The sequence below is a fragment of the Sceloporus occidentalis genome, unplaced genomic scaffold (assembly GCF_023333645.1).
Source record: "Sceloporus occidentalis isolate IW3139 unplaced genomic scaffold, rSceOcc1.0.p SCAF_277, whole genome shotgun sequence".
Lineage (NCBI taxonomy): Eukaryota > Metazoa > Chordata > Lepidosauria > Squamata > Phrynosomatidae > Sceloporus > Sceloporus occidentalis.
In genome coordinates this window covers 136,649-151,769 of record NW_028317257.1, presented here as the reverse complement: position 1 = coordinate 151,769, position 15,121 = coordinate 136,649, and the positions used below count along the sequence as shown (strand labels likewise).

Below are 15,121 nucleotides of genomic sequence, written 5' to 3'. Positions count from 1 at the left end.
ATGAGGGTTTCAGATAGCATGGATGTGTAAGTGTTGGGTGATGGCATGGCATAGGGAGGCTGTAATCACATTCCTTTCATGCCCAGATTCCAGCATATACTGGCTGCCTAGGCATGATAGGAGTGTGATTGCTGTTATCAATTTTTTTTTTGGTCCAACTTTGGTGTGTTAACAACACTTTTATTGGACAGAATAATTATATATATATATTGCAAACAGCAATCACACTCCTATCATGCTAAGTCAGCAAGCACATGCTAGAACCTGGGCATGATAGGATGATAGGATTGTGATTGCTGTTAATTATATATATATATATATATATATATATATATATAAATTAATATTGTTGTTGATTTTTTTTTAGTCTAATTTTGGTGAGTTACTTTTAATAAAGTTTTTTGGTTGTTTTTTTTTGGTTTTGGCCAAGTGAATGCTGAATTTTCAGTTTAGGTCCAGAATTTTCATTTCGGTGCATCCCTACTATATACTAAGCCAGTCACTGACGTGGTAGGCCTACACCACATTAATGTTTGGCTTAGTATATAGTGATAGGGGTTGTAGTGCAGTATTGTCAGTGTCTGGCTCAATGTATAGTTATAGGCACGCATTGATGTCAATGTGTGCCTCAGTATATAATAGTTATTCTGTACCCCTGTCAATGTTTGCCTAACCATAGAAACTATGCAGTTTTAAAGTGTGTGTGGGGGGGTGCCACATACAGTATATGCCACAGGTGCCAAATACTCTCGGTACACCCCTGCATCATGCGGCAGTCAGGCCCAATGGCTGTGCCTCAGCTCTTTGTCCAACATCTTAAAAGGGGTGGGATGAAGAGCTGGGAACCATTGGGCGGTGCGGTGCGTGCACGCTGGCCGCTTTGATTTCATTGATTTCATTAAGCGCCGGTGGAGTGACTGCCGCAGCCGCTTTGGTGGCGCAATGGGCCAGTTGACTAGACTTGCCCCCCAGGCCTTGGGCTGCCAGCCCTCCCCTGGGTGTACTCACTTTTGTTGCCAAGGTTTAGTCATTAATGGCTGTGTGTTGAGTTATTTTGAGGGGACAGGAAATTTACATTGTTATAAAGGCTCACTACTTTACATTGTAGCAGAGTGTAATTTCTTCAGTGTTGTCACATGAAAAGATATAAAATATTTACAAAAATGTCAGGGGTGTACTCACTTTTGTGAGATACTGTATATTGAAAGTATAATTAGCCACAAAGACTAAGAGCATCGCCCTCAAATATAGATTAAGCACTTGCAAGATGATGGAAGGTGCTTGAAATTGGTCAAAACATATTCTAAAATGGGCAGAACTTCAAAACAAGAGGCCATTGCTATGAAGTCCCCCATTACCTCCTACATTTCCTTAAAATGGCACTTACTCAGTGAATCTCTTTACATTTAATCATATCCATTTATATACTAACACATGCAAGCAAGGCTGTAGCAAATGGGGGCTACTTGGTCTAAAGCCTGAAATCTCAACATCAAAGCACTGAATGAAGACCCTAGGGGTACATTTCTTTTGGCGCTATGGGCTGGCTGGGGAGATCATGATTTCTCTCTAAAAAGCCCCAAATGAATGCAGAGCACTGGGTAATGAAGCCATATCGTGGCACTCGGCACCAGTGGGGTACATTGGGGGGGGATCTACACTGGGTGCCCCCCACAATCCCCCCTGTCTGACCTGGATAAGTAAAAATTAGATAGTTTAATTTATTCCTACAGTAAGTAAAGTGCCAGGAAACAGATGACCAAACACACACACAGGACAGGCTCTGCCACACCGACACCCAAACACACACACGCACCAGGACAGGCTCTGCCACCCACCGAACAGGCTAAACTACAACCAAAAAAATGTGTATTTATCCCCCAGCTTGCCCCTCGCTTTACTATTGATTTATGTAATGGGCTTTAGTTCCCCCTCTTGTGCACTGATGCCGCCAGCAGTATGGGGGATGTATACAGTATATAGTTCATTCCTTCCATACATCCCCCATACTGCAGGGCAGCATTTTATCTGGGATGGTCAGCAGAATGTAAAAGTTATATGTGTCCTGGAAATCATGGCCAATGTGGTCACTCTAATGCCCCACACCCTTGTGTATTGCCCCCAGCTAGCCCCACATTGTATATTTATCCCGACCCCCTTTAGTATTGATTTATGTGATGCCCCCAGCCAACACCCACTTGTGAATTAATGGCCCCAGCCAGCACGACCTTGTGAATTAATGCCTCCCCCTTAGCACCCTGATTGCATTCACAAGATCTGTCCAACACCCAGATTGGAAGCATAGGACTTGCCATCTTTGTCCCCAAACAACCTGCCAGTGGTATCCTCAAACAGCCTCCAAATGCAATGCTTTCCCCCCACTTACACATCCATACAATCACACTAATTTACTCATTCACAAACATTAATTCACTCAATCATATATTAATTTCCTCATTCCAAATACTCCATCCTCCCCCACCCCCTTACCTGAACTTCAGATCTCGGTGTTGCCTGCAGACTTCCACAGGGGCCACTGCTTTCCTTTGCATTGCTCGCACTCTGTGCGAACAACTTCTCTTGTACAGCCTGTGGAAGCAGGAATAGAACAGAGTCATGTGACGTAACGTAAAGTCTCGTGACTCCGTTGGGTTCCTGCTTGTCCTGGAAAGAACAAGAGATGTTGCTCGCACCCTCACAGGTGAGCGGCAGTGCCCCTGTGGAAGTGATCAGGGGTTTGCGACCCCCGTGATCACGTTGCTGCTGGCTTTTGTCCCGCATTAAAGACAGCCATGGCGGTCGTGTGGCTGCATCGGCCATGGATGTGTATGGGTAAGCAAGTGTTAGTTAGCAAGAGTATCTGTGCATGTGTATTGGCATGAATGTGTAAGTCTGTACAAGTGTGAGAGTGTGTGTAAAAATGTGTGCCACTGTGTGTGTAAGTTACCGAGGGAGAGACAAGGGAAAGTTGGGGCAATGCCAAATTTAATGAATAATACGAGAGATAGGGAGAAAGGAGAGATAATGAGATGGAGAAGATATGGAGACAAAAAGGAGAGCTAAACAGAAAGAAAACGGTCTGAGATAAAAAGGAGGAGAGATATAATGAGAAATGAGGGAGAGTTAATGAGAAGTGGGGAAGATAGAGAGAAAAGGGAGATATTAAATCAGAGGAGAAATGGAGAGATGCAATAAATAAAAAAGAGGAGGTCTAATGAGAAAGGGGCATCGACGGAAGAGGGGAAAGGTAAAAGAGAAAAGGCAGAGGTAAAAAAACATTTGCAACTGGAAACATCACAAAAAATGTAAAGTGAAAACTCATATTTCATATGCATTAGCATGCACATGAAGCCTGTAGTGTCCCTTTAATGGAAGATGTAATTCATTATTTTACACATATTTTCTACTGTTTTTATACAATTATTAACATTTAGGGCTATAGAATACTATCATACCTACCAAACATTCTGAAATCCTAGACAAGATTCACATCAGGAGAGAGACAGAGCAGTCCGCCCTTCATTAAAAGGTGCATCTGGAATGTATCACAGACCAGTTAGACCACTTATACCTGAAATACAGGAAATATTGCTTAGTTTTGGTCAGAACCTTGATGTCTATAATAAAAGCCACAAAGCAGTAGCAAAAATAAAGATACATATACAAAGATACTTATTTCCAATTATAAATATACATTGACTTAAAGAGAACATGTTTTTTTTTTTTTTTAGTTTGGTGGTATTATAGCACCAATAGGGTTACAAGCATCACCTATAAACCAACTTGTTCACCAGAGACTGTTGTTGAAAAGTCTGATTCTATATGACTTCTGATCCTTCTATAGTAGCTAAGAATTTCCCAAGAAATGCAGAGACCTAAAAATGCTAAATCATTAGAAAAGTTATTTGTTTTCACTTTCATTGTTCTCCAACGCTCTATTTCCTTCTCCCTCTCTCTAGGGGGAGCTTCGGCTTACGGGATGGCTGTTATATTGCTTGTTTGAAATGTCTCTTTTGAACTACACGTTGATTAGCTCTGTGGTATTTATACTGAATGGAGAGCTGGTTATGAAGACAGACCAGTGTTTCTAGGTAGCCATAGGAAGAAACAGACCTTGCATGCTCTCCAGAATCACTAACTGCTTGTAGTTTGGGGGGGGAAAATGCAATGCAACCAGGACCTGGATTTTTATCTGAGCTTAATTCTATGCATTATTGCAGTATTATTTTTAATTAATCAAATCACCTTTCCTGCTCCTTATGGGAAACACGTGGAGAGTGAAAAGAAAAGTGCCCATATCATGGTGCCAGCCAAGTATGGCTGGTTTATCCAGGAGTTACCCTCATTCTTGGTGCCACTGCTGGTTATACTATACAGACAGCAATGCAGTTCCTTGGGCTGCAAGCTGCTCCTTTTCATGTTCTGTGGACACTATTTTCACAGGTAAGTTCTAACTTAGTTATACTTAATACCTTGTAATTATGTATTGATTTCTTTTCTGGTAGTGCTACTAATAACTAATACATTTTTTGTGTAAAGAAACTATGATTATAATATATATCATATATTATTACAAATTACTTAATACACTATATTATATCTATCAAAAAAGCAAGTGAGTTTATTAAGTAGTTCATTCAGAAAACTTAAGATTATTTTAGTGTATGCCTGTAGTTTTTAATAGCATGCTTCTGTATTCTTCTTTCACAATCATTTGCATGAGTCCCTGCTCTTTTCAAAATTATCTTTAAACTTCTGTTTCTCAATTTTTCTAATATATCACTTTGTTATTGATGAACTTATTCTTGGTTGTATTTTTTATTTTGAAAAAGTGTTTTCAGTCTACAAAAGAACTACGTTTTACAGTGTCAGATTGCAAGCTAAGGGAACAGGGTGTGTTTTGTTGAAACCAGGAAAGAAATAAACTGTATCAAAATATACAATTTACATGGTAACAAAGAATTTGTTCACACTGGTTGGGGTACAAAGTTTTAGTTTCACACCATTGCTGCAAGCACAAGTAGGGTCATATGTTAATTATAACAACAATATTTATTTTCATGAACTGATTATGGACAAGCTATTGTGTGCATGGTATCTACTAATTGAAACTAGCATCTACTTGTTAATTCTCCAGAATCCTGAGCTCCCCTTATATTAATGGGCTTTGTGCATTGAGTGGTAAAGGTGGACTGCATGGAAGTTTTCAGATCAATCTGAGATACATAACTTAAACACTGGTTATTCTTCTTCTGCCACCACATAAGCACAATATAACTTAGTACTGATCAAAGTTAGAATACATTTGAAAGTCCCCTGTTTCTCAATCTCTGACTAACAGATATGAAGTTATTTTAAATATAGTACTCTTCATATCTCACTGGTTTGTTGCTGGTTTTCAGAAGATATGCTAATTTACAAGCTTTTTAACTCTCTTGGCGACGGTCACTGGGCGCATGCTATTGGCTGCGCTGATGACTCACTGGTCCTTTAAGCCAGTAGGAAGTCACTTGGATAAGATGCTTTGCTAATATTTGTATATTTGCAACACATCTTCTCCTTGAAGCATGGTGCGTTTTTCATACTTAAAAAGGAATAATATTAAATGTTCTCTTTCATTGTTTGTTTTCTTTCATTTGTTTTAGGTAAATATCACGAATAGGTAAAATAACACAAGTAATGTTTTCCAAGTATACAAAAAACTATACAGGCAAAAAGTATGCCTTTCATTCTTTTGGGCAAGTGTGCCAAAAAATACACAGAACCACAAAATTATACTATTTAAGGGCAGATAAGAACCACTCAGCCCACCTAGTCTGTCCATTTTTCCTGATACAAACTGAGGGAGCGCACAAGCTAAAAATGCATACACATTCAGATTCCTGAGTTGCTGCTAGAATAATAATGACCAATAAGTACACAAGCCAAAGCAAGAATTAAGTGCATACTCAGTAAATACACACACCTAAGGCATAAATATTGGGTATTCTGTCACACTATATGACCAAATATTGCTTAGACCTTAGCCTCATCTTCAGGATAATTGTATGCCTACCCAATGCATGTTCCCTCACTGTTTTAGACTCTACCACTTAAGCTTGGAGGCCGCTTCACTTATCTAGCAGCTTTTCACAGACAACAATTGTATATTTATAAGAGTTTACCTGAAAATGTACAGTACAATAAATTGCTATTCTACTAACAATACCTTAATAATAAGAACCATATAATAAATTATAACAATCGTACTGCTACAAAATGGAAACAAATCATTATATTTACCATTATTGTCCGTTGCCATTTGTGACTCTGAAGGGGAACTGATGAGTTCCATGGTATAGGTGGCAGTTGTAAGGCTGTCCTGTTGTCCTGCCCGACTTGGCATTCAGACAGACATTTTCTTGAAAGAAGAACTTATGTGGGATCTTTTATTAGTCAGAGTCTTTCCTCATAATTTCACCTTGAGTATAGTGTCACAGCTGCAAGCTTGTTGAGAATATAGGCTACTGGTCTTTCTTGTGCTTGTTCCTGCCTGATCCTACCCAATTGCTGCTCAATTTACAGTATATTAGACTTGTGCATTCGGGTTTGTACGAATTGCAAATTTGGCAATTCATACAAAGCCACAAAAACAAGGCCAGACCCCATGACGCGGAGAAAAGTGAAGCAAAGAGCCTTAAAATTCAAGGGCCCTTATACTCACATTCTGTAAATGTTTCCCTACCTTCTCTGCCAGCCAATTCCATTTCTGACAACCACTTCCATTCTTCTTGTTCTTCATCTTCTATCATCTCTCTTCGTCCACATCGCCGCGGACATAAACTGGCACAAACTTTGCCTCCTCCCAAGTGCAAACTGTTGGTGGGATCTGTAGCGAGTGCAGACTGCAGAGAGGGTCTGTACCATGGTACCAGGGGATGATCCAGAAGAGAAGTCAAAGTCCACACCAAATAGGTCGAAATCCAGGTGATCAAAATCAATTGCAGTACAAAGGGTTAAAGCTAGATCAGAGTCAAAGTCCACACCAAGGGTCAAATAATGAGCATAAATATCAAAAGCCTCTGGATGCAAGCAAGGCCAGAAACAAATGCACCAGCAAGGACTTTGGAGCATTCCCAGGATGATATAGGTCCACAATCACCTAGCAAGCCCCAAGTGAGGCTGGAGCAAGCATGCAGTCAAATAGATGCACATGTGGCATAGGCAGGCCTCAGGCCAATATTAATAGGGAGGCAGAGACCAGCAACCTTAAAGCCACCTGCTGTCCTAGTGGTTAGGTATAGTACGTGCCAAAAGCAGGATTGCTCGTTTAATCCCAAGTGGGGCCTGACATAGATAGAGGTGGCCTGCATCCTGCATAAATCACTGTATGTATATGTATATGTATATATATATATATATATATATATATATATATATAGGTCAGATAGGGGTCAAAGCACCAAGATACATGTTGGTTTTAGAAGAAAACCTAGATAATAATTATCATTTTGGGATATTTGTTAAGGAATTAAAAGGTGAACTTGGCCTTTTTGATAGGGAAAGCATTCATGTGTCTGACATTACAGGTCATAAAAAGGCTCACTCTTGGGTTTCCATGAGTTATTTTTATTCACACACAGCAAGTTTTTTCTGTGTTGGAATCCAGAGATGAATTTCAATTGACCTATATGTGCTAAACTTGGGTATTAAGAAAGGTTTAACTGCTTGTTTGGTTTAAATTCAAGGCAGTTGGAGTACACCAACTTTGAGTGAAGGATTAGGAACATGCAAGAAAAATGTGGGCTCTTGTTATTAAGAAAGCAGGGAACTTAATTGAGTGCAGAAATGTTTCCTAAATAAGAAATTCATGTTTCTCCAACATGCTTTCTATCCCTTGTCTTCAGGTCTTGATATTTCTATAATTACTTTCCTGCCAACATCATCTTTGTTTTTATCATTACTAGAACTAATTACCCTATCCATTTTTTTAAACAAGGCACTTAGTATGTAGGTAATGCATACTTTATGTTTTAGCTTAAACTCTCATAATTATTTAATTTTGCTTATTTAAATGTTTAATGGGAGTACTCACTTACTCTTGATACTCTGGCACTCTTCAAAATTATCCTCGTGACTTGGAATCCTCATGGAGACTGAACCACTGCATAGATTGCAGTGACTGAAGTCTGTTTGATGCCAGCGAAGGATTTAAAGCCTTGTTTAGCCTGATATCCAACTGGGCAATGTTGAAGAACTGTGAAGACAGGATTTACTGCAGATTGTGCATGTGGAGGGAACAGGACATTTTATTGAAAATAAATGGAGTTCAGACATAAGTAATCAAACTCGCTTAAAAAATTTTTTTAGATAACTTTCTACGTGAATTATTGCACAGATATAGTGAGGAAAACGAGAAAACCAAATTACTAACTAGTGTCAGCAGGCAGAAGCAATCAAACAGTGCTTTAGTGTGTAGAGAATTAATATAGTCAAATATAAACAGCCATGGATATAAATATTTGTGCAAGTAACATGAAGTGTTACAGAGCTGTTTCAGGATACAATAAACAATGTTCAGAAATGTGCGGCAATATAGTTTGTTAGTAAAACTAAGAGAAAGTCCAATTAATATAGACCAGAGGTGTCGCTAGAAAAAACCCTAGATTCATATAAATTACTATCTAGGAGCAGGGGGTAACCTGAAATAAAAAACAAAAGTGCATAATGCTCTCCGTAAAAAACTATTTATTCGTTAAAACAAGATTAAGAACACTCATAAATTAGCAGAGAAACAGGGCGCCTTATCGAGGAACAAGTCCCCACATAGTAGTCTCTGGATCCGCTTAAGCTCACGCAGAGTGCCGGCTCATCCGGGAGTTAAGGCAGGATCCCGAGTGTTGATTTAGTCTCTCTATGGGGAGGTGAACGCTGACTCCGCAGCGCCAATCTGGTTCAGCTCGATCAGCTTGGTTCACGCTGTGTGTGATAGTCCGCTTTGCGCGTATCGTAGAGGAGACTCTACTTCATCAGAGGCCTCTCCATGACATACAGCAAGCCCAAGCAAGAGACTGTACCACCAGTATTAACATTAAAAGGCATTAATATCGTTTTAAAAAACAGAAAACATCTTACCAATTAAGGCCGCTGTCTCTTCCACTTGAGAAGGGGGGAAGCAATGTTCCCCATTCCATAAAAGTTAAGCTAGGAATTTCTTTTAGGTTGAGAAATACATGTATGTGTTGGTGTGGTGGAGAAGCATCTCCATGACATTCAGACTGAGTGGGGAGTTGGTTAGTTTATCAATTATTTGCCTATATTGGGCAATTAATTGGACAACCCCACCAAACACATGAAAGAAGCAACATCCACTCAACACTTCTGACATCTGTATCAGGGAACCTTGGAATAAAATTTGCAAAACCATAAAAAGAGTTTTTATTTTGCAGTTTTATTTCTATGCCTATGTTCAATATTTTCCCGTTTTGCCAATAAATCAGATTAAGAATACCATAGTTGCCAACAGTCCCAAATTTCTTTGGGGTCTTGTCCCATCACATTTGATGTTGTCCCGCAATAAACATACTAGTACAGAAGGTGCTGCACCATGCATCTCAGCCTACTTTAGTCCCTGTACCTTTCTGTGCCAGGACACCAGTAGCTAAAGTTGGCAAGCATGGAATACATGTCTATTGGCATCATATCATAGTATAATGATATGCCATGTTGTTCCATATTTAATTGTTGAAGCTAAGTCCATTTTCTGTCGGGAGTTCAGTTTTCTTGAAACCATACCATAGTAAAGGCAATTCATCATGTCTTTGATAATGAAGCATAACCTTAAAAACTTTGCTTCCAGCATTTGTTCCTGTTTCACATGAGTGACTTTTACCACAGTGGCGGTACCTTAAAAAGCATTTAAGCTTATCATTTCAATTCAGTTAATAAGATCAAAGGTACTAGGTAAGGTTTACATACAGAATTAGACACACCATGGTATTCTGTTGTATTATTCTATAAAGGTTGCCGTCAGCAAAGAGTAAAAACCTTGACCTTTCTTGATAAAATGCTTCAGCTTTGTAAGTGGACAATGAACTTTGGTAAAGTCCAATTTTTATTAGCATGCTGCATTTAGACGCTTTTAACCTGTTGTGAGGGAAATCGTATCACTAATGTTACATTCAAAGGTCTTGTGATCATATGTTTACTACAACATTATGCCAGTGCCAGTAACATAACAAGGCATTTTTGTCAAAGTCCAGTTCTGTTAAAAACAATTGATTTTGTGGTCTTTAGTTCAGTGTGGTCCTCAATTGTTCCAAGAAATGTGAAAGAAGGGGTGGCTCTTTAGAAAAGTGTATGAATCATCGACAGGTGAAGGTTCTTTATCTAGCAAGATAGATTTATGATTAGGACTAATTGTATGTATATTACATTATGTTCAAATAACACAGGGTAAGGGGGTGGCCCTCCGGACCTGCAAACACAAAACATTTAAGAATATTTTTTTGATAGTAGATAGCGTTTGTTCGCTGATCTTTTTGAAAAAAAAATCTTATACTTTTCTTAAGAAAGCTACGCTGAAATTATACTGAATTTTAAGTGTCATCAAACAGGTCAAAGTTTCCATTAGGACCAGTATTATTGGTTAATATACCTGGTGAATCACTACATAGAATCTTCATGGTGAGCTATTAAAGAGTTACCGTATTTGCTCGATTATAAGACGAGGTTTTTTCCAGAGCAAATGCTCTGAAAAATATCCCTCGTCTTATAATCGGGGTCATCTTATAATCAGACCTCAACTAGGTCTGACTATGAGACTAAGATCCAGATCTGGATCCTCCTGTGTTATGCCCCCCCCCCTACACTTACCGGTACTTCTGAGTCCCCGGTGCTTAGTCCGGGCAGCGTGCGTATGCGATTCGTATGGAGCTCTACACGCTGCCCGGACTAAGCACCGGGCAGCGTGTAGAGCTCTACGCGATTCGCGTACACAAATTCCACTGAAGCCAGGAGGAGGTGCAGTTAGCAGCGGGGGTTGTCTGCGTCCATCGCGCAGACCTTCCCCGGCTGTCAGAGATCAGAGTTTCCCGTGATCTCTGACAGACAACCCCCGCTGCTAACCACACCTCCTCCCGGCTGCAGCGGAAGTTGTCTACGCGAATCGCATAGAGCTCTACACGCTGCCTGGACTACGCACCGGGGACTCAGAAGCTCCGGTAAGTTTGGAGGAGGGAGGGGGAGTGTTAAATGGGGGACATAAGGGATTTCTGGAGGCAGAGTGCTCTGTGAAATGCCTTTTAACCCCCTTAATGCCACTCTGCCTCCAGAAATGCCTTTTAACCCTCTATACGCCACTCTGCCTCCTGAAATGCCTTATACCTCCCTATGTGCCACTCTGCCCCATATGCATTTTAACCCCCTAAATGCCAGAGTGGCATATAGGGGTATAAGGCAATTCTGGAGGCAGAGTGGCACATAGGGGGTCAAAAGGCATATCATGGGGCACAGTGGCATTTAGAGGGTTAAAAGGCATATCATGGGGCACAGTGGCATAACTAAATAAGGCATTTCTGGGGCAGAGTGGCAAGCCAGGGGGCAGATGTGCATAACTGGGGGGCAGGCTGAAAAAAAAGGAAATAAAAACAAAATATTTTTCTCAATCATAGCTTTTATTAAAAAATGTTCACATAGTTTACATGAATTAACATTTACTGGTAAAACTTTTTTCCTATAGGGTCGTCTTATATTCAGGCTTTTTCCTTTTTTTCCCCAAATTAATATTCAGATTTTGGGGGGTCGTCTTATAATCGAGCAAATAAGGTAATATTTTAAGACTCTCAGGGTCATCTTATTTAGAAAGTTCCCTGGTATAGAGATCACTGATCTCCACAACAAACCCATTAACACTAGTCTATTGTCATGATCCTACCCAGGCTGCGGAGCTGCATATCCCAAAACACATGGCCAAGGCAACAAAGGAGTGGCTCAAGAAGAAGCATATTAAGGTCCTGGAGTGGCCTAGCCAGTCTCCAGACCTTAATCCCATAGAAAATCTGTGGAGGGAGCTGAATGTTTGAGTTGCCAAACGTCAGCCTCGAAACCTTAATGACTTGGAGAGGATCTGCAAAGAGGAGTGGGACAAAATCCCTCCGGAAATGTGTGCAAACCTGGTGGCCCACTACAAGAAACATCTGACCTCTGTGATTGCCAACAAAGGTTTTGCCACCAAGTACTAAGTTATGTTTTGCAAAAGGGGTCAAATACTTAATCAATTTATAACTTATATGAAATGCGTTATTTTGTCCCTCACTGTTCAAATAAACCTACCGTTAAAATTATAGACCGATCATGTCTTTGTCAGTGGGCAAACGTACAAAATGCAAAACTGGTGGCCAACTACAAAAAATGTCTGACCTCTGTGATTGCCAACGAGGGTTTTGGTACTAAGTCATGTTTGGCAGCATTTAAGTAATATAGCTGGAGGATGGCTTTTTACTTAGTTACCAACAGTGGTGGTTATACACTTTGTATTCCTATTTTTATACAAATAATCTTCTGTTGGTTATACTATTCTAAGTAAGTAGCTTAATAGCCCATTAGGGCATGGGGCTTGAACACTTTTTATTAAATACTTTATGCTATGCCAGTCCTTTGTTGCTCTTTTGTGTTCTAGTTCCTAATATTGTTGTCCCAGGAGTTGTACAAGCTTATATATATATAATATATATACAAGCTGCACAAAAAGGTATTTTGAACATTTCTTTTTGTAACTTTCTTGGACTATCAAATCCATCTGTTTATTGGAAATTTTACTTTTACTTATATATTGGTCCCCATAGAGTTGCGCCAGGTGTCAAATGGTTTACCTTTTAATAAATCGTCACTTTGGTGATATATTAAAGAGAATAGAGTTGGTACGTATAACCCACCACAGTGAGTGGAGCGAATAAGCAAATAAGGAGATATAGTTTACCCCTTTGGGGTTAAAGACGTTCAGAATCCGGGATGTACATAAAAGATAAAAGAAACAAATAATAGTGCAACCTGTGTGCAATACATATTAATACTATAAAAGTAACGGGCTAGAACACTCACATGAGTGGAGCCAATCGAAATCGCTATGTGTGATTTGGGATCACACACCCATCTGTTGGTAAAAATCTAATCCAGACCCCCACCCGTGCTCTGGTGTGGATTACGCTGTGCTGACTGAGGACAGCACTTCCCCTTTAACACCAGCGTAAATATAGATCGCAGCAGGAAAATAATGGATCCAGTAGGGGATGAGTCTTTAAATGGTACTATGCAAAACTGAGCAATATGTGCAGAGGATGCAGTATGTGCCAGTAATGCCAAATGTGCAAAATATGCAAACTGCAGTATTTATTTTAAACACGGTATAACAAATAAAAACACATAATCCAAATGCAATACTCAAGTGAAAAATAGTACCCCCTGTGATCCTCCAATAACGCGTTTCACCTAGGGGCTTTCACCAATTTGAGAAAGCCCCAAGGCGAAAACACGTTATTGTCATGCAGTTGACTGATTTGAGTTTTATTTTTAAAATCTATGTGTTCACTGGCTTTGTGAACCGTGTCTGGTGCTAAATTGCAGGAGGATGCATCCAATATAAATAGAATCATAGAAGAGCTATATCAGAGGGGGGGGGCAGGTAATTCAAGGAGATCTCTTCAAATTGCAGCCTGTAAAACATGGAATATGAGAATATATTTAAAGAGAAACAGCCTCACCAATGAAGAATGCATGTTGCTTAGTACTTTATTATGCATTCTCCCCCCCCTCCCCAAACAAAACTACTTAGCTGTTAAAGACACTGCATCCCCAGAGCTTCATGTACTGTCCCCTCCTTTCTTGGCAGCTCAAGTGCTCCTATTAAAATAATGGGAACACTTTCTGTTCATGCTCTTGGTGGGGGGAGTCTTGGTAAAACCACTGAAAATCTCATTTGGGTCAGTGCTGGAGCTAGCTGGCAGTGATTATTCATGCATACACACTGGTAATCTCCTGCAGGACAAGGAGCTGGTAAATGGAGAGTGCAGATCTAAAGATGGGATTCTGAAGAATCCACCTGGGCTTCTGCATGCAAATAGAATGTAGAGTAAAATATGACGCTAGGATTAAAGAACATATGAAGGCTAGATTGTGTCTCTTAATTTCAAAGAAACAGTAATTGGTCTGTGCTTTAAAGGCATTTCACACCTGGCAATAGTCCCATATTTGCTGGGACAATTTAACAACTAAGCTGATTCCACTCTCTGCTCTCCTAGGAAATATGCTGTTTATTGTGAATACCTGCAGCTTTGCATGCACAGTGTCCATACATCTGATTCATAAAATATATTTACAAGAAGATTAATATGTAAGGGAATATTTTGTCACTCCAAAACATATGTTGGGTATTGGCAGGGGATGTTGCAGAAATACCCTTTGTCATTGAGAGTTTAAAAGAGGAATTACTATCATCACTGGATTTATTATAAGTAACTGTATTAATTGAAACTACTGTTTGTGTGAGATACTTCATTTAAAAATTCACCTTATCGTATCTAAGGTCAGCAGCAACCTGTGGCTTGGCCATAATTCATAGTTGCCAACATTTGAAAACATTTCCAGGGACGCTTTGCAGCACAGCTATTAATTACTTGAAAATGTACCACACCCACTGTACCAAAGCTCTGCCCATACCACATAATTAGCATTATTTAGTTCCCCCTAGTTATTATGCTGCAGATTATATCACCAAATTCCACTTGGCTTCACATGCAAGAAGGTGCCAGCCCTGCTCATCTCCCTGCTCATCGCCCATCCGCAAGCAACTATATTAATATATTTATGTTATGTTTTCCAGTGGGTTTAGGTAGTATATAAAACAGATAAGCTGCAAGTCTTCACCTGAATGTTGGTGTTCAGTGGATGTTTTAAGATTACATTTGTGATTTTAAATACTAGATTAGCAGACCAGTAGTGGATTAACCCAAGATGACATGAAGATTCCTATGAACACATTGCAAAGGCTTAAAATATTAAATGAGCTGCCAGTTTGTAAGGTTTATTATTTTAGTTGTGCAGTAAACCGTTGCAACATTTTAATAGAGTTGCCAACATCAGGGCC

At 39.7% G+C, this 15,121-nt stretch overlaps 1 protein-coding gene across 1 annotated transcript in view; it reads left to right on the top strand.

The window, feature by feature from the left end:
- The first annotated feature begins 2,792 nt into the window (after nt 1–2,792).
- The window catches only part of LOC149275597 (3-oxo-5-alpha-steroid 4-dehydrogenase 2-like), a 36,396-nt gene continuing 24,067 nt past the window's right edge, over nt 2,793–15,121 (top strand). Inside the window, exons 1-2 of the mRNA XM_089504536.1 lie at nt 2,793–2,832; nt 4,221–4,443. Coding sequence (XP_089360662.1) covers nt 2,793–2,832; nt 4,221–4,443 — 263 coding nt within the window. The remainder of the gene's footprint in view (nt 2,833–4,220; nt 4,444–15,121) is intronic.